The sequence below is a fragment of the Gobio gobio genome, assembly GCF_949357685.1.
Source record: "Gobio gobio genome assembly, chromosome: 22".
In the NCBI taxonomy this organism is placed as follows: domain Eukaryota; kingdom Metazoa; phylum Chordata; class Actinopteri; order Cypriniformes; family Gobionidae; genus Gobio; species Gobio gobio.
Genome location: NC_137118.1, coordinates 44,620,282 through 44,640,854, shown reverse-complemented (window position 1 = coordinate 44,640,854; position 20,573 = coordinate 44,620,282). Strand labels below are relative to the sequence as shown.

The window sequence follows — 20,573 nt, the reverse complement described above, 5'->3', positions numbered from 1 at the left end:
GCGCGCCCGCCTGCATGTTGCTCTCATCAGGAGACTGCATCTGCAGAGGATTGCTGACATTATTTTCGAACGGGTGATGCGCTCCCGGAGAATTCAAAGACTGCATGTCCATGCTTGTGACGCCTTGTCTAAAAATAATGCTGTGTCCGTTCTCCGCCTGCTCTAAGGCATGCGTGTTTGATTCTCTACAATGCTGCTGCTGCGGCTCGGGAAACCATGAGTTTTCTTGAGGTAGGTGGGGGCTGTCAAAGTTTCCATGAAAATTATGCTTCTTCTCAAAATTGGACTGAGACACACTACCCAGAGGGCCTCGGCACACCATGCCGTTTGATGTGACGTCCCCGTGGAGACTTAACTGTTGCAGGTCGGGCTGTCTCATCCTCTGCTGCTGGCTCCTCGATGCCATTTGTTTGATGATCATCGCTGCGTTCTGCCTCCTCTGCTGCTGTTGCTGCTGCTGCTGCTGCTGTGGGCCCGAGCTCAAGGGTAGGGGGCCTGATGGAAACCCATCCGTCACATGAGATGTGAAGTCCCCATGGGAGAGGGGAAAGCTGAGGGGGAGAGGTGGCTCTCAAGATTGGGCCGATTATGTAAGCTGTTGCTTAGGGGGCTGCAGCTCTCTCCAGCAGAGCCATTTGGGAGATCAAACCGTGGCCTTTTCGCCATATTCAAATAAGGCAGCGAGCTGAGGTGAGGGTGATGTGGGGGCTGAGGGGCAAGCTGGGGGACATCAAACACCGGCTCCCCGAAGGGATGCATGTTATGGTTGTTGAGTCTGTGAATGGGCCGATCGAGGTGGCCGTGCTGAACGTGGACCATCCCGCCTTGAACGTCCGCCGCGTTGTTCGCTACATAGTCCGGCGTGTGATAAAACCGCGGAAGGGCAGGGGAGCCGGGGTTCTGCCTGGCGACAGGTCCCGGTCTTTGCTGCGCCATGAGGTGGTGTCTGGCGTTGACCCCCGGGTCCATTTTCCCTCGGTTCCCGAATCGGTCCGAAAACACGTTCTGCTGAGGTAGCTGCTGGTCGACTTTCGAGCCGCCCATCATGGGCCCTCGGGAACCACTTCGATTGCAAGTGGAAAAATGACCCCCTGCCACTTGGTTCCCCGTTTCACAATAGGGCGGTTTGTGCTCTGAATTATCCGGGGTGGAGAATCCTGTCATATCGAAATTCCCCGTCAGAGGATCACAGGGAAAACAGTGCTCTGATCCCCCCATCCTGCCCTGTGGGAAAAGCCTGTAATGTTCAAGTCTGTGGGTTTCAGGGGACGAGGACGGAAGGCCGTGGAACGAGGCGGCACGGTTTGGTGACTGATCCAGGGGAAGACACGGCGCTGGGACGGCATTGTTCCCGTTGGGATGGCCGTGCGGTTGAAACTCGGGCATGGCGGCCATTCTCTGTTGATGCTGCTGCGAGATGCATTCCCGCGACTGCGCCTCCGCGAGCTGCTGACCGAATCCTCCTTCAAACATGTGCGGGTGACCCGCATTACTGCTGTTGAAACCCATGTGTCTGTCCCCGTGCAGGCAAGAGGGGACGCTATCCTGGTACAGATGGGAATGCTGGTCGTGGTTAGGAGGTTGATGGTTGAACGGTCCTTGCATGTGGAGTTGATGCTGTGGCTGAACTCCCATAGCGAGCATATCCCCATGGCCATGAGTCTGGAATCCATACTGGTCTCTATTTGAGACGAAGTTGAGACCCTGCATGGGGGATTCGTTTAGGGGACCCATCATCGGCTCCACAGCTACCGACGGCCCTTTCATATGAAATCCGGCACTGTTATAATTAGAGTTCATTTTCAGTCTACAGGGATTCAATTCCTTTTGTTTGTTTGTCACTGCAAATAAAAAAAGAGATACAATTAAATCAAACAATCCTTTTTTTGTACTTTATATATATATATATATATATATATATATATATATATATAAAAATGTCTCAAGAGCCAATTTAGTAATGCATACAATTATAAATTTTCAACAACAAAATTATTTATTTAAAAAAAAAAACAAGTTTTCGTTTCACATGCATTTTAATAAATATGTAACGATGCGAAAGTGAGAGATCAGAAGTACCTCAAATCCAGCACAAGCGTAAAAGCGCGAGCTCCTCTATGTATATCCGTAATGCAACGATCCTGGAAAACGTGCATCTTCATAAAACTCATCATTCGACGCGTAACGTCCCCAAGTCGTTCAACACATATCCAGAGGAGTGCAAACCAGCGCGCGTAGCACATGTCCCATGTTCACATCTCCAATGCAATTATACGCTATTAAAAACACTTACACGAATGCACAAAGAGTAAATGAACGCGTTAAATCGGCGGTCCTCTGAGGAGAACTTCGCGCGTGCGTTCGGTCCTGTGAGGAGACCCAATGCGCCGCTGTGGGTGCGCGCGCGTTTATAAACTGGAGAGCCCAGGATCCCTTTTGTTGCCACAGTATGAAATGTACTCAGCGCAGAAATTAATCGCCATTTTCTTTAATATTGTCCGTGCTGTTCCATCAAATGGTTCTGGCTCCAGGAGGATTTTCTCATGTATCCGTGTGTCGGATGTGTTGAGCCGCGGGCATCGGCAACAAGTTTGACATTCCCTCATCTGTTCCAGCGCTGATTTCTCACCAATGCCGACACAGGCACACATGCGCAGGGGGCGGGGTTTCGTGCAGAGGGGCGGGGTTTGACGCACAAGGGGCGGGGTTTAGCTTAAGGAAGCCTTAAAGAGATGTATAACGTATTAATATAATATAACAGGTTAATAAGAAACAAAAGAAAACACTACTATCTCTTAAACTTCTCTTTCACAAATAGGAGATCTAGATTTCTAGGTATATGTTTCAATAATAGCTATTACAACTGTATATAGCGTGTAAATTTGGGGGTAGAATTTTTTATCTCAGTGTAAATAAGAAATCCATACTTTTTTTTATTTAGACTGGGATGATTTTTTTTCTATCCACAAATTTACATATTATAAAAACAATGCACAAATAAAAATATGAAGCCTAAGAAAAATGCCTCAATGCTTAATTCTACGTGTGAAATACTAGATCTCTTATTCACACAGCCTTTTTATAATTTGAATGAAATAAAAATGCTTCAGTGTAAATATTCAGTCATCCCCAAATCCTTTAAATAGCCATATTCCTTTATGCACGGATAATGTAGTAAATATGCATCAGTTAATTAGTAAATTAGCAGATGCATGAATCGGGCTTCATTTTCAAGCTGTGACGAATGGCAGCCGGAGATAATGAATGTGTCTTCAGGGTTAATTTCCTGCGAGTAACCGGTGATTGTGATGTATTTTTAGAACTCATTGCTGCAGCATGGGTCAAATTATTTATCTTTACAACAAAAGCTCTTGAATGAATAGTGATGAAGAAATTGTAGACTTATAAACCTTATACTACTAACTAGACTGTGTCCCACAAACCACAGACATTAAGCTACTAAAAGGTTTTATGGTGAAATATAAGTGGCCATTTATTGATAGGTATGACTGAAGAAAATGAAACTAATAAAAGGATAATAAATGGAGAGCCATAAGACTTGTTTTGTGGGTCCCTCTGGTGTAGAAATCATTACCTGCTTCTTTGACAAAGAGGAACAGTGCCATCTAGTGCTGCGGTCAGGCACAAACACTGATGAAAACTGAGGACAAAACACATCAGACTGGCCACAAATGACAGAAACACAAGTCAAATGAAGCATTTAGGCTCCCAACACCTTCAGACTAATGATTAGGACTGGATTAGGATATTGCTAACATGAACTAACAATGAAAAATATGTCTAACGCATTTATTAATCTCAGTTAAAGGGATAGTTCACACAACAATGCTCCAAAGCTGTACTTCTGTTGAATATAAAAGATGATATTTTGAAGGATGTCGGTAACCAGAACCCATATTTTTTTCCCCTCCATATGGAAGTCAATGGGGTCTGGTTAACCACATTCTTCAAAATATCTTCTTTTGGTTTGGAACAACTTGACGGTGAATAAATGACGCCATGATTTTACATTTTTTGAGTGAACTATCCCTTTAACGTTGAGTTCAAATATTTACAAATCCATGAAAAGCATAAGTTGTATCTGTTAACATTATTTAACTGGCTTGACCTGACATGACAAACAGACATATTTTTATTAAAGGGATAGTTCACTCAAAAATGAAAATTTGATGTTTATCTGCTTACCCACAGGGCATCCTAGATATAGGTAGTGTTGGGTACCGAACTCGGTACTTTTAAGGGCACCGACCGATTCACATTCAGTCAATCGGTACCAAATATCGGTACCTGAGAATGCATCTGCTGATATAGACTAGTGTCTATGAATATTAAACTGCAAAAAGACCATTTAAATACGAATCCTGCATGTCTCTGTGCGAATTAATGGAGCAGACGCGAGGTTTACCTCTCTCACACTCTCACACACAGAGAGAGAGAGAGAGAGAGAGAGAGAGAGAGAGAGAGAGAGAGAGAGAGAGAGAGAGAGAGAGAGAGAGAGAGAGAGAGAGAGAGAGAGAGAGAGAGAGAGAGAGAGAGAATCGCGTGTGATGGTCGCGTTTCCATCTCTGCCGTCTCATATGAGGACATGAACACACAAATGTCATCTTCAGAGCCACTGAGAGTCACTTTATGAGCATTTTACCGTTTCATTTGAGGAAAAACTACATATCATAAACACAGAAACTCAAAGGTCTTCACGACAACCCGTCAAAATAAAAGTTTGGCTAACTTGACAAATATATTACTGTTGTACAGCTGAATTTAGATACGTCACTCTCAATGTAATAATAATACTAACACTAATGCAATAATAATAAAGTATCATAACTATTTTTTAAGAAATGAATGACAAATTTCCTTCATGTTTTAATTTTAACCATATAAAGCTCAGTTGTGCAGCTTTGTTTGACAAAAAAAGTTTAATTAAATTAAAAGATCAATTAAATTAATGTCATGTTTTCATTTGATTACCAGAAAATACACAACACATAATTTGTGGGAAATCTTTTCATAGAAAATAAATTAAAGAAACAAATATGGTTGTTTTTATGAATTAAATTAAGTAGCTAGTAGCCTACTATTTACTAGTAAATATTACAGTAAACACATCGCAGACAATGGCAGACAGAGAGCAGGGTCATAATGTCAAAAACACTTACAGGTTCTTTACAGTTATGGATGTAAACATCCCAAAAGTACTGAAAAAAGGTACTGGTACCGATACCCGTTCAAATGTGAACGGGACCCAACCCTAGATATAGGTGACTTTGTTTCTTCAGTAGAACACAAATGAAGGTTTTTAACTGCCACTGTTGCAGTCTGCCAGTCGTATAATGCATGTGAATGGTAACAAAATCTATGAGAGTAAAAAAAAAAATGCAGACAAATCCATATTAAACCCTGCGGCTCGTGACGACACATTGATGTCTTAAAGGAACACGCCGACTTTTTGGGACTTTAGCTTATTCACCGTCTCCCCCAGAGTTAGATAAGTCCATCCATACCATTCTCATCTCCGTGCGTGCCATAACTCTGTCTGACGCACACACTGCTAGCCTAGCTTAGCACAAAGACTGGAGGTAAATGGCTCCAGCTAGCCTACTGCTCAATAAGAGACAAAATAACGCCAACATTTTCCTATTTACATGTTGTAATGTGTATAGTTATATCGTGTACTAAGGCCGACGGAAAATGAAAAGTTGTGATTTTCTAGGCCATTATGGTTAGGAACTATACTCTCATTCCTGCGTAATAATCAAGAGCTTTGAGCCGTACCATGAGTGCAGTGACGCAATGATATTACACAGCGCCTGAGAATAGTAATTTATTACGCAGGAAGGAGAGAATAGTTTACTTTTCATTTTCCGTCGGTCTTAGTAGACGATGTAATACACATTACAACATGTAAATAGGAAAATGTTGGTGTTTTGTCACTTATTGAGCAGTAGGCTAGCTGGAGCCATCTAGCTCCAGACTTTGTGCTAAGCTAGGCTAGCAGTGTGTGCTTCAGAGAGTTATGGCACGCACAGAGATGAGAATGGTATGTATGGACTTATCTAACTCTGGGGGAGACGGTGAATAAGATAAAGTCCCAAAAAGTCGGCGTGTTCCTTGACACGAAACAATCAGTTTGTGTGAGAAACCGAACAGTATTTATATAATTTTTTTACCTCTAATACACCACTATGTGCAACAGCCTTGAGTGTGCGATCACTTTCGGAGAGTGAGGTCTGTACACGATCTGGTGTAGTTCACGCAAGCGTCAGAAGTGGTTTTTTTTTACTCTCATAGAAGGCGGGTTGTCTGGTGAAGTTTAAAACTATTGGATCTGCCCAGAGCCGCTCTGGATCTGCCATAACCAATCGCTAACGTTTGGTCGTGACGTTCGTCATCTCAAACTAGCGCACGACATCAACGTCATCGCCACTCCCTCTGTTCGCTGATTGGACCGGTTAAAATTTGACCGGAGAAAAACAGAGAATATGCCGCAATCCCAGACGGAGTACTGAAGGAAAATTTAAATTGAGCGGACATATGTAGGAGGGCGGAGCCATGTTAGGATGCCCTGGGGGTAAGCAGATAAACATCAGTTTGGGTGAACTATCCCTTTAACTAGCGTTAAAGATGAATAAATACTGTAGCAAATGCATTGCTTTTATTTATGCAATAACTAATAATACTTACTGCAAAAGTGTTACCAGATATTTAAGCATAAATTTCAAAATTTAATTAAATGAATAAATTAATAATTGATATATAATTAATATATTATATAGTATTTATTTAATATAAAAAATAATTTAAAAAATCACCTTATAGATTTACACTATTTTCCAAGCCTAAAAAACAGTTTTAAAATGTATGCATTATCTAATAATGCTAAGCGTTACCGGATATTTAAGTATAATTATATAAATATTAATTTATACACACACACATATAATCATATTAATAATTAATATATAAACATATTTATCAGTGCAAACATTTTTTTACATGATTTTCCAGGCCTAAAACCATTTTTTATAATGACCTGATAAATCCCGGTTTTCGTTGACAAAATCAAATGAAACAAAATAAAATCCCAAGCACGACTGGTGTCGAAATTTATTAGATATACTGTTAACCGTTAAATTCATAATCAAATCAAAAGCTGCAGGGAAAAACAAAACAAAAAAACAGAATAAAATCACACCATTGTACATTCACTGATAGTTCCCCTGATTTTTCAAACAAACAATCAGAAGTAAAACAGCATTGAGTAATTCCCCAAGAAAGAAAGTCTCCAAGCTTCGATTACAACACATGATCGATTCATCATAGCTGAACCGCCCATGCCCACCCCGCTAGCCTAAAAGCCCTGTACGTGTACAAAAGTAAACCACGATCCGTGAGACTCGAGACAGTTTCTGTAGACGTGTCTGGCGAACAGACGTCAGTGCACTGATTGCTCTAGAGAACATACGAAAAAGGAAACAAACACGACTTCCTCCCATTCGAACGCAAAAGACCTAAGAGAAACGAAAGAAACACAGGTGCACTATAATGTCACCTCGACTGCCATGAAGGCTGAAGCCCAAGTTGCATGATTGCGTGAACATTTGTGGACCTTGAAATGGGAGGGACGTTAAGCAGCAATACATGCAATCCGGCTTGAAGACTATTGAAGACCTCACGATTGAAGCAGCACGTTTCAACGCAGACATCAGGCACTCCAGCCGTCAGCTGTCCATGAAAGCCCATCTATTAAAACAGACACTAATGCACTGGCCACAGTATAACGATAAAAATCGGATCTGTCCGTCGGCCTCCTCTGGAGGACCGCACACACACGGTACACTTTAAAAACCTCTTGCTATGAAGGAGAAGGTAAAACAGCCCTGCGCTGCGGGTCAAGACTCTTTTTTGCTAGGCTGGATGATCTGAGCTGGTGCAGGACGGCCAGAGGCGAGGATGACAGGAAGTAGAATTATTCTACGTGCACATCCTGGCGCAGCTCTGACCTGGTACGATATAGAAACTATACAGATATTGAAACGCGTCCTAAGCATCTGTTGAGGCGTCTACACACGCACATTCATGTGCAGAGCTCAGGGTTCCCACAACGTTTACATGCGATCACGAGAATTATAGAGAGATTGTAATATTCCTATTTAAATATATTAGTTATATAGATACAGTAGTGGCCAGAAGTGATATTTGTTTTACTATTAAAACATTTAGATTTTCTAAATATGAGGCAAGTATTTATCTGATAAAACTACAGCTGCAGGTTTTATTTTACCATGCAAACATTAACTACAGCATAATCAGTTATTAATATTTCAGCGGTTCACTGGTTATTTGCATGTGTTCATAATTTCTTACGTCTGGCCAAAAATTATCACACGATTTGTAAAATTAAACTATTGATTACAAGCACAACTATGCAAAATGCTTACCAAAAAATCTTTAATTTTTAATAATATTTGAATAAAGGGGGAAGATGTCAATTTTCCTAGGCTGGGCGTCACTTTTGGCCACTAGTGTATGCGTTACATTTCACTAAATAAATGATCTGGGTTCAATACGAGCGCAATGTTGATCAGAGAAGATGTCAGTTTGTCCCTTACAGTAATGCGTTTAATAATAAAAGTAAAAACTACATGGGCCTTCTGCAATTGAGTCTCTTACTGACTGTGCCTGTGTAGTGACAGCTAATTTAAATCTGCTGTCATGACAACGCCAGTAATATTTGCATAATATGCGCAAGGATACCAGAAGAGGATCAGCACGACGTAACGTCAGTAACCAGAGATTCATCCACCTGGAAAAGTAGTTAGACCTAAAAAAAAAAGGACCATTTAGATTCACGTTTCTGCTTTGAAACAGCGCTATTATAACTGCGATTTGTGCTTGAGGGACTAAATTAAATCATTCCCTGAATGCGCACATGCATGAGATTTTTCCAGGCCTGGAAATCACAACGTTTCCCTGATATCTCCAGGTTTTCTGTGGCCGTGGGAACCCTGAGAGCGTTACAGGTAGATTAGCGATATATAAAAGCACTCGGCCTGTCCTAAAGCCACTCGAAAAATAAAAAAAAAAGCAGCAGAGATTTGCTCCGGTAATTAGTCTGGATTTGGAGAGGAGAACCATGTTCATCTGAAGAGTCCTGAGGGGGGGGCGCGTCAAATGAAGGGTCTCTGAGAACATGGAGACCCTCTCAAATACATGCCTGAGCTCAAGCAAAAGCCACTCGCGGAGTAAAATAATCCATTCTGCGAGGTGGACGTGTGTTTTAGCGCAACAAATGTGCATGCCTTGCACATTTTCCTAGAAAAACAAGACGGCAGGACTACGCTGATAGGACAAATCAAACACCCCTTTAAAAATGATTAGGAAATAAAGCAACCAAAAAGAAGGGCTTCATCTAGAGGAGACTAAACACAGACGGGAAAGTAAAGATCTCATTACGCACAGATATATAACCAAACAAAAACAAACAAATAATTGGTCCGATGCCTGCCAAAATTAAGTCGTTTTTTTTTTTTTTCTGAAATAGAATAACACAACCATACAGCAATACTCTGATAATATCTAGACGTCCTAACAAAGTGGTAACAGTCACTGGATCGACCTGCCTGAATCTAGAAAACAGGTCAAGAGTCGTCCAGCGCACAAGTGTGTCCACCTGGTCCAGTACTACTAATCATTGTGTCATTCTGCTGTCTGGTGGAGGAGGACGGCCGCCGCTGGCCGGTTTGTTGGATGCGTTGATGTCTTTCGTCAAGCGTCATCGTGGTTGGATTCTTGTAGTTTTGCCTCATTGTTCGTGAGCAGCACTGGTGCCTCGAACCTGACCAGTTTTACGAAGCTACAGGGATGAGAAGAAAACAGTGAGCGTTAGCACCTTTCAATGCATGTTTGAAGCCAACATCATAACAGTAAACATGAATCATTCTATCATCACGTCCTAACCAGGCATGATAACGTCATGTGACAAACTCGTCCGTTATAATCCATGAGGTTTGAATTTGGTTACAGTGAAATCTCATTGGTCCAAAATCCTCCAATATTAAACTCAAAACATAAAAGCGAATTCAAAATATTAACACTATAATAGCAAAAATAATACTAAAATAACTGGGTTAATTTGGTTACAATGTATTAACTAACCATGAGCAATACATTTATTACTGTATTTGATAATGTTAGTTAATAAAAATCCAGCTGTTCATGTTTGTTCACAGTGCATTAACTACTGATAACAAATACAACTTCTGATTTTAATAATGTATTAGTAAATGTTGAAATTAACATTAAGATAAATAAATGCTGTATGATTAATACGTCCAGTTCATGTAAATGAATGAAACATTATTGTAAAGTGTTACCCCTTTTTTAATGGTCTAAAATCCTGCTATTTAATATTTTTCTTCCTGCCAAACCAATGTCATATTTTCTGAGGAACATGAGCGTTTGCTAGAGTGTTACTATGAGGTTGCTATTTTTTTTTTTTACTAAAACAAAAACTAATTGAAAAATGTACACAAAATGCAGGTTAAATATTGGATGGAAAATGTACACTTAACCCTCATCCTTCCCTCGGGTCACGTTGACCCGAAACTCATTTTTAAATATTTAAAAAAAAAATCGAGTGTTTATCGGAGTGGTTCAAGACCCTAGGACTTTTGTCGCACAAATACGCAACAAAAAAACAACAAAAACAAATGGGCTGGATTGTGGTTGAAATTTTAAAAAGTAACAAATCCTTCCGTCACGGGTCAATTTGACCCTCTTAGGAATTAATGGAAAGCTTCAGTACACATAGAAAAAACAAAAACTGCTCAAAATTTACCAAAAACATGTGTTTACATGTGTATCTGAATGCATACGGAAGAGAAACTGACGTTAGGACCCAGCGGAACAGCTCATTTGCTCCATATAGAGCTATAAGGCTATCTATACCCCATTTCCACCAAGGCAGTGCTGGTGCTGGTTCGGAGCCAGAGCCTAGTTTCAAATCGGTTCTTTCCACGCCCAAAGCACCAGCTCCGAACCAGGAAAAGTAGTTCTTAAGAAGAACCAAAACATTGCTGGTCTAGAAGTACGAACCGCTTGCATCAGGGGCTGGGGTTACCGTGATCAACAAGACCAACACAAACAAACTTGTGACCGGCATTTTTGAAATAGCAGCTAATGGAGCTAATAGCTGCTCGATTGTAATCTCCGGCTAAACAAATTACGACGAGCTGCACGAATGCGTTGTATTCACTGTGTTTTGATGCCGATGTAGGATCGTAAATAGTGCTGGGCGGTATGACCAAAAATGTATATCACGGTATTTTTCTAAATTATATCGGTTTCACGGTATATGACGGTATATTTTCCCCTATGCATGACCGGGTGTTAATCACATTTTCTACTGATTAAGAGAGGAAATACTGCAGGAGATTCACTAGAATACCCTGTTTTACTGTCATGATGAGTGACTAGAAAAATTCCACACTAGAGTTAATAGGCCTGGTTTACAAAGCCTCACAAAATGATGCCGTGGAGAGACAGCAACCAATAAAACACAGACCTGCAACACACTCAGAGCCATACTTACAGACACCTGAATATTAAAAGTTGAGTTGAGGGCACCTTAAGCATTTTAAAAATCTAATCCTATATAACAACAAACTGCCAAAACGAAGAAAAACGCGGATATTTGCAATACATTTAAGAGCACTCTATGAACGAATGACACATCAGTTTAACACAGAAAGAATAAAGCAGTTACTTTTTTGCCCATTCTTCTTTGAATTGTCAGTTTATTTATTAATTTACATCATTGTCTTTTGTGTAGCAGAATAATCCATCGTGTCAGCGCGTTCGTGATCAGACATACGGTTGGATCAGTGTAATCAGTACTGCATACATTTCATTTTAATAGGACGTGATGAAATATGCGCGCACACACGCTTCTGGTTCATGTCTAGAGCGCTAGAGTTTATGAAATATGTCCATAAAAAATGTAAACGCGCTCGCTCCGGTCTATATCAGTGCTATATGATCCATGTGGTGATCGTTGTTAATCCCATAGCGGCGCTCCGCGCAGAAACCGCTCTCTCGCGCGCGCCGCATCATGTAGTTCGAATTCTCCACTATAATCAAGGGCTGAATCCGAAATCGCCCCCCATAACCTCAAATATAGCATTATTTGGAGGGGACAGCACTTTTTAGTGGTGTCCGAAACCCTAGTGGACGTTATTGAGTGCACTCATTCTATCCCGTTGCACCGCAATAACGAGTGTACAGCCGATGTACACACATTGCCTGTCCGACTTCACGCACGTTTTCATTCACTCCTTCAAATAAAGTGATAACATAGGGAATAATGAATGAGAGTATAGGATTCAGCCATAGGCTATGCTGTTAATGCGATCTCAACTGTGCTCTGACTGCTCCTTACTACAGTGCATCAATGAAATGGGTCCCCTCTCAAACAATGACGCACATTTAAACACATAGGTTATAGCCTATAAACATTTTAAATTAGAAACTTACAATAGGCTATACAAAAACATTATTTCACATTTTTTTACCTAAATGCCAGGTAAACACCTTACCTGGCATTTAGGTAAAAAAATGTGAAATAATGGACAGCACTCGTACGTTCTTGGAGGTGGAAAAACAAAGGTCTTTATGACCTGCTTTTAAAAGGGTTTAAAAACGAAAGAAAAGACGAGAGTCAGCTGTTTTTGTATAGCCTATTGTAAGTTTCTAATTTAAAACGTTTCCTTGCTTTACCCGAGAAAAAAAAGCCATGTGTTGACTTTGAAACAGAGTATATTTTAAATGACATGCATCTGTGGTAAAATTACTAGATTTTCGCGTCAGCACATGTTTATTTTAATGCAAACAATACAAATAATGCTGTCCTTTTAATTCAGCAGTGCAGCACAGCAAAAAAAATCGACTTGGTACGGAAACGATCGCCGCTCTGCTGCAGACGCACCGCACCTGGAACGAACAGCATCCGCATGCAGTGTGAAAGCTGTAATCCGTTAACATGGGTACGGAAAAAAATACACACCGCAAACGGAGTATGTGTGACACGGGCATTATGCTTTTGAATTGCTCTTGCGGTATTTTGATATCAAGCACTGATCGGTCTGCGCAGCACCGATGCATCTCGAACAAGCCTGGTGTGTGTGTGTGTGTGTGTGTGTGTGTGTGTGTCTCTCCCGCTGCCTCGCTAGCGTTGCTGAGAAAGATGAGATGTATACAGCGACGTAAGACCTGGCTCTGTGGCGACTCTCTAGTCCGTGGAAAGACAAACTGGTTCTTAGAAGGCTAGTCAGTCGAACCTACTCCGAACCGGAACTAGCTCTGAACTAGCACCCGGTTCATGCTGGTGGAAAAGGGGTACTAGTGGCAAGAGTCATGAAATATCATATTATATTATTATTTTTCCAAGAGGTCATCAAAGACACCCAATGTGAGATATTTTGAGCTGAATTAAAAGAGTTATGCATGAAATTGTGCTATTTTGAATTTAAGTTGATAATAGAATTTTTATTTATTGATAAAATCTAGTCATCTAAAGGTAAATAAAAAAATAAATAAAAACCATTGCTGAAAAAAATTGCATTAAAAAAAGAAAAAAATATCTAAATATAATTTTAGGGCTTCGGGTCATTTTGACCCGCGAGGGAAGGATTTGCTAAAAAATGCGAGGGAGGGATGAGAAAAACTAGAAATGTTGGTTAATGCATTAGCTAACATGAACTAGCAAGCAATATTTATTTTACAGCATTTATTATTTCTGTTAATGTTAGTTAATAAAAAATAAATTTCTTCATTGTTTGTTCTTCACAGTGCATTAAAGTTAACAGATACAACTTATAATTTAAAAAAATGTATAGTAAATTAACTAACACAAACAAGTGTTTTTCACTGCTCGTTCATGTTTACTAGCGTTGTTAAATAGTTTCAAACAAATGAAAGCTTCCTTTTAAAGTATTACCGAATTAAATAACTAAAAATAAGATGCCCTAAAATGACTAAAACTGAAATTCAAGCTAAATTTAAAAAATAATTAAAATAAAATGAATAAACTTAAAAAAAATAAAATGAAAACATAAAAACTAATTCAAATAATACTAAAAGAGTCGTTTCTAGATCCGTTTTACCATTTAAAAAGGACAACATTTAAGTCTAATCATTAAGATCATGATTTGAGGAATCATTAACATCTGCAGCACAAACAATGTTGTGTGATTTATCAACTGAACTTTAACACTTAAGAGTTTGTTGGAATCAGTTACACCAGTAACAATAATAGTGCCTTAGTAAACACTACTAATTCCTTCTGATGTGCCGTGATTGTGTCTCATCGCTGCAGCATTTCGTTTTCATCGTGCCTGGTTAGTGTGAATTCAACACGCACGCACACACACTCACTCAAATCAAACACACGCTCGCATGCGCCGAGTACAAACACACTCTGGAAAAATCAACAAACACAAAAGCGGTGATTAGAAACCAAGAACACAGCGCAGAGAAGCAGCAATGGAGCGATGAAGAGAAATGAGAAATGAAGGACGGGGGGGGGAGAAAAAAAAACAAGATTGGGCAGAGACGCTTGGAAAGAGCGGCCGAGGAGAGTCTCATCTCTTCCAGATCGTTTTACGGCACAGCCAAACGCAGAGGGAGGGAGAATAACACAAATACGAAGCGGCTGTGCTCCGCTATGACTCTCAACAGACGCTCAATTTCTCTCCCGAGAAGAAAGTCTATAAAATTAACTTCATAACCGCCTCAGAGACGGCGCAAGAGCAAGCAACTCTGAAAGACGTCCAACACACGTGAATCGGTCACTGAGAACGTTCTGTCATCGTTTATTGTCGTTTCCAAACCTGCATGAGTTTCTTTCTTTCTGAAGAGCTGCTCATTTGAATATAATGAAAGCATACAGAGACCGGGGATTGACAGCTTTCATGAGACGGACGAACTGATATGATACCTAGGTGGTTATTCTCTGCAAACATTTCCCAGCTCTCAAATCTTCCGTATTTGAATATGCAAATGACATTTGAGAGCGAAATCACATTTCGGTACTGCACCGTTTCAGAAGACTTCAAATAAAGCACATAAATCATATAAATGTTGCTCGATAGCCTGTGGTCACTGCGTGCTTTCATTGTATGGGAAACAAATGTGCAGATTCGATGGAAGAAAGTAAGCCATATGGAGTCGTTTGGAATGACATGACGACTGTGTTTGCATGCACTAACCCTTTAGGATGAGAATAATGGAAAAGAAATAGGCGGCCATTGCAGCTGCTCCTGTAAACATCGCAAACCTGCCTCCATTTAGAGAGAAGATCAACAACTGCTTTTGGAAGCTACAGCCGTTGGCCTCCACACTTGCTTTAAACATCAAGAACGCCTAAAAAAAACCCTCTTTTACCTTTCAACTGGAGTCTAAAACCATTAGAACTTGCAGATGAGGCTTTTTCAAGGAGCTGCAAACACCTGCTTTTAATTTGCGCCGTTGAGGCACTATTTTCCTCTGGCCTGAGCGAATGCTATTGGCCGGTTCAGCCAAGAGTTTGTCTGAAATGACTAACACTTTTACTCGGGTTATGTTCGCCCACACGTCAGCTGAGAGAAGAAAAGTTAGTTGTGGTTAGCTGAAATGGAGGCAGTGAAGTGATGGGTTAGTGGGTGGCGGCGGCGGCGGCGGATGAAAAGAGCGCGCGACGGGGCGGCTGCCTTTCCTCCGGTACGACTTACGGAGTCTCTCCACCTGCCTTGTGTTACTAAAAAGGATTCGGCTAGTCTTCGGCTGCCGTTGTGCCTCGTACGGATCCCTTTTGACGCATCTAGAAACAAAACATGCCGTTAGGTGCAATCTTAACACTTGCTGGCGTCGACCTGGAAGGAAAGGAAACATCAAAATAGGCAGAACATGAAAGCATATCTGAGTGACTGCAGGTAGAAATGGCCAAGTCGTATTTTTATGGGAATCAAACTACCTATTGAAGTGTCTATAATAAGCTGGGATTTGAGAGTTTATTTGTTGTCATTTTTACTTAACGTGCAATTTTTTGGCACTGAGACATGTCAAAATAAAGATATTAAAAAATATAAAAAAATAAAAATATGAAATCTCAAACAAATACACCCAATTTCTTTACTGTAATACAGTAATAATCCTGCTGTCTGGGGGAAAAACACTTGAATTCAGAACATTACAACTGTACCTTAAATGTAAAATGTGCAAAATAAATGCAAAATAAATTATATACAGTACAGATAAAAAGTTTGGAAACAGCTGCATACATTTGATCAAAAATACAGTAAAAACTGTAATATTGTGAAATATTATGACAGCTAAAAATTATTTTTCATTGATAAATAACTGCTGAATTTTCAGCATCATTACTCCAGTCTTCAGTGTCACATGATCCTTCAGAAATCATTCTTATATGATGATTTGATGTTTAAAAAACATTTTTGATTATTATTATTAACGTTAAATACAGTTATGCTGCTTAATATTTTTGTGGTATTTTTGTGGATTTTTTTTCAGGATTCTTTGTCAAAAGAACAGTATTTATTATAAATATAACTTTTTTTTGGTAATATTTATTAATTTCATAAACATCTTTACTGTCTTTTTGGATCAAATTAATGTGCCGTTGCTAAATAGAAGTATTAATATATATATATATTAATATATATATATATATATATATATATATATATATATATATATATATTTTTTTTTTTTTATCTGTCTTAACTCAAACTTTTGAATGGCAGTGTATCATGATTTCCAAAAAAAATTATAATAATTAAAAAAAGACTGGAGTGATGATGCTGAAAATCCAGCTTTGATCACAGGAATAAATTACATTTTAAAATATATTCATAAAGAAACCAGTTAATTTAAATGCTAATAATAATACACAATATTACAGTTTTTACTGTATTTTTGATCACATAAATGCAGCCTTGGTGAGATTAGGAGAATTAAATAAATAACCTTAATGTTTCCAAACTTTTGACCAGTACTGTGTGTGTGTGTGTGTGTGTGTGTGTGTGTGTGTGTGTATGCATGCATACATATGTATGTTTATATGTATAAATGTATGAATGCAAGTATGTGTGTGTGTGTGTGTGTGTGTGTGTGTGTGTGTGTGTGTGTGTGTGTGTGTGTGTATGTATGTGTGTGTGTGTGTGTGTGTGTGTGTGTGTGTGTGTGTGTGTGTATATATATCTTTTTAAACGTTCAAATAAGAGAATTCGATTATTTCTTCACATTAAAAGCTATTTATTATTGGGGAACTGCATCATTTTTGCATTTCAGAATACATACATCCATAAAAATAAAAAAATGTATGGTCCAAAAATATGCTTAATTTTAGAAATGCATTCATGACCGTTTTCTTGAGATTCACCCGTTTAACAGTTGACTGTCAGGGAAGAGGCACTGAATGGGTTAACGTTGACATAATCCTCACTGGAAATATATCCACCATCATTTCCATAAAAGAGGTTTTGAAAAAATATATACCCTGGAAGGATTTTGTAAAGCACGGCAAAGCCAAAGTAAACTTGATTCGTCAAATATTAGTCCAAATCCATACTTTCTGCTTGGCAACCGGATAGCTGCAGTGTAAAAGACTGTTTGTTTAATATACAGTTTTACTACATATACTGCTTGTGTTACAAATGCCAGCCTTAACAACTGAAGGCAATTACAGATTAACTGGTTAGGAGAAAGATATAACTCGCGATGTGACTGATGGGTTGACGGTTAAGGAATCACTTTATTGGTCTTGGCCAACCGTGGCTCGAGAATAAAACTAATAAGCGACTACGCCTTCGGGATTTGGATGAGAATGTATTGATCGATATTTCCCAGGCAGTGAGGAGTTTGTGGTTTTCCTTGGCTGCATGCTGAAAGCGATCACAGAGCGTGTCAGAGTTTGGAGAGACTGCGTGCCGTTGGATCGTCATATTTACTGGGTAGAGGAAAGAATCTGGGCCAAATACTATACACTTGAGCTGGGACGCGTTCAACAAAAACACACAACTGAAAATAGAGAATAGGAGAGCGTTGCCAGCAGTGACCAGCGGTAAAAAACCCAATATAGCTCAAATCTGTAACCCCTTCAATAACATCCAGAAGCCGACTTCAATTCAGTCTACAGTCAAATAATGACCCCTGGTGCTAATATCACAGGTACTAACGTTTTATTTTACATATAAACGCCCACGTTACGCTATAAAATCAGTCCAGATGTGCACTGAAGGCTGATGATGTACAGCTTGTACATGTATAGTACAAATATACTTAGGCTCAGTGTGTCTTGCATCACTATTGAATAGCGCACAAACCCGTTGCCATTTATATTAGATGTTGTAGTCAGAATTTTATGACTGCAAATACTAGTGTTGTCAAAAGTACAGAATTCGGTACTGAAATTGAAGAAGAAGAAAGAAAAAAAAAAGAGCGCTGTAGAGCGGAATCGTAAACACCACTGATTGGCCATTGTGTTCACGTGCTCATCAAAAACATGTCTGTGATTGGCTACAATGATCAGCACTAGGGATGTCACAAGTACCAGTACTAAAATTTAGAAAATGTGACGATACCAGCATTTCTGTAGTAGCGAGTATATTCGGTACCCGCAGCTGCGTTCAGTCGCTTCTGTGTTTATCTAAGCCAGTGTTCATTTTGTCACCTATTTTTAATTTAGACTGAAGGCCTGTTCACACCGGGACGATTTTCGCACGCGTTTATCGCCGAAGTTTAACGCCTCGGGACTAAACAATGGGCGCCAATGTGAGTGTTCACACCGACGCGCAAAACGGCAGGCGTAAAAGCGTCATTTTTAAAAAAACGCCTCGGGTTCGTTTTTTTTATTTTGACGCGGCGCGTAAAAAACTGGCCACCCAATGAGATCGGCGCTTTTGTTCACGTGCCTGGAGCTGCTGAAGTGACAGTAAAACACGACTTGGTGGCGCTCAAGGACAAAACGCTCTTGCCGAGCACACATTGACACGACGAAGAAGTAGTAAGTAGACAAAGAAGAAGATGAACTGCTAATGCTGCTTGCCAGTTAGCAAAAAGTGTGTGAATGGTTTTGTCCATATACATAATATGTCTATGGTTTTGGCAAGCACGTAAATACTGTCTCTCTTCTCCTTCTGTGTGACAAGCGAGTGTCAGAGGCTTAAAGTGCCGCAGCACCACCTTGTGTACCGGGAGCGCATCGACTGAATGTGCACGTTCACTCGGCGCAGCGCCAGTGAAAATCGCTTGGGTGTGAACACTCAAGACGCGCCAAAAAACGGCACGAAAAACGCTGGCGATAAGCGCGCGCGATATTCGTCCCGGTGTGTACAGGCCTTGAAGCTCTATTTGCACAGGATTAGTTTTATCTGGGGACCTCGTGCGATTTAGAAATTACTCCCCCACATCTGAATTTTGCGTGGCGCATTCGCACGGGATAAGCTGTGATTTTACTCGAATTTCCTGATTTATCTCCCGGATATGATGTCAAGACTTGTAAATGTTTTTTTCGTTATAGATATAGCTGTATGAAATTATAAACAGTCGTATCGATATCATATTTATTGTTTTATAGTAATAAAATAATTTAGTTCAGTTAGAGAACAGACTCTACAATTAAAAACTGAACTGAGCAATATAATAACAATATACGGCGGAAGATTCAGTTTCAAAGCTAAATGTAAAAGCACCCATTTAAGCGAGTTTGTCATTGTACTGTTCTGTTTTTGTGTTTTTCATTAAGAATAATATTAAACGCATTCAAGCAATTTACTGAAAATATAATCCGCGCGGCCGCACGGAAATTCATAACGGTGCGCATTATATGCAGCCTAGCTCCATTCTTCGTGAAAGATATAGATAGAAATATAAAAAACTGATATACGATCCGCCTAATCCTGGCCAAATCACAGAGATGCCGATTAACTAATATGGCGAAATATGGTAGGTAATTTGCGGGAGAATTTTTACTTTACAAATTACAGACATGGACGATTCGCACGGGATTAAGATCACAGACATTCTCTGCAATTATTACAAATCACCAGAGGTCCCCAGATAATACTAATCCCGTGCGAATAGCGCTTTAGTCTTGTGCCAAATGTCCTTGTTAGTTTTAGTCATATTTAGTCATTTACATATATTTTTTTGTTAGTCAAGTTTTAGTCTCGTCATTTTAATCTAGTTTTAGTCAAAAGACAACTCAAGGTATCTTAGTCAAGTTTTAGTCGACTAAAAGTCTTGTCATTTTAGTCTAGTTTTAGTCAAAGGAAAACTCTAAATATATTGTGCAGAAAAATAAGATACATAAAATATATATAACCTGTATAATGTTTGTGGCACAACACCATAGCTAACTGGTTGATTTACAGCGTAGATGCCTAAAATCAGCATTAGCTTATGAGATGATGGGCACAAATATCGATTTCGATCTTGATTCAGTATGAATTCATATGTATGTAGCCTACTGTACATATAAGGAAAAATAAGTTTGC

At 39.6% G+C, this 20,573-nt stretch overlaps 2 protein-coding genes across 3 annotated transcripts in view; both read right to left on the bottom strand.

The window, feature by feature from the left end:
• The window catches only part of mn1a (meningioma 1a), a 12,595-nt gene extending 10,376 nt beyond the window's left edge, over positions 1-2,219 (bottom strand). The window contains 3 exon segments of the mRNA XM_079805117.1: positions 1-537; positions 540-1,841; positions 2,080-2,219. The exon segment at positions 1-537 is cut by the window's left edge and continues 751 nt beyond it. Of these exon segments, the coding sequence (XP_079661243.1) occupies positions 1-537; positions 540-1,800 (1,798 nt within the window). The 5' untranslated portion in view covers positions 1,801-1,841; positions 2,080-2,219.
• A 4,879-nt stretch (positions 2,220-7,098) lies between these two features.
• Positions 7,099-20,573, bottom strand: part of pitpnb (phosphatidylinositol transfer protein, beta) — a 42,704-nt gene continuing 29,229 nt past the window's right edge. The window contains exons 11-12 of one of the 2 annotated variants that reach the window (XM_079804477.1): positions 15,789-15,877; positions 7,111-9,877 (exon numbers count right to left, since the gene is read on the bottom strand). In XM_079804477.1, the coding sequence (XP_079660603.1) occupies positions 15,830-15,877 (48 nt within the window). In that variant the 3' untranslated portion in view covers positions 7,111-9,877; positions 15,789-15,829. Of the gene's footprint in view, positions 9,878-15,788; positions 15,878-20,573 lie in introns of both variants that reach the window. The other variant, XM_079804476.1, reaches the window with a different exon arrangement.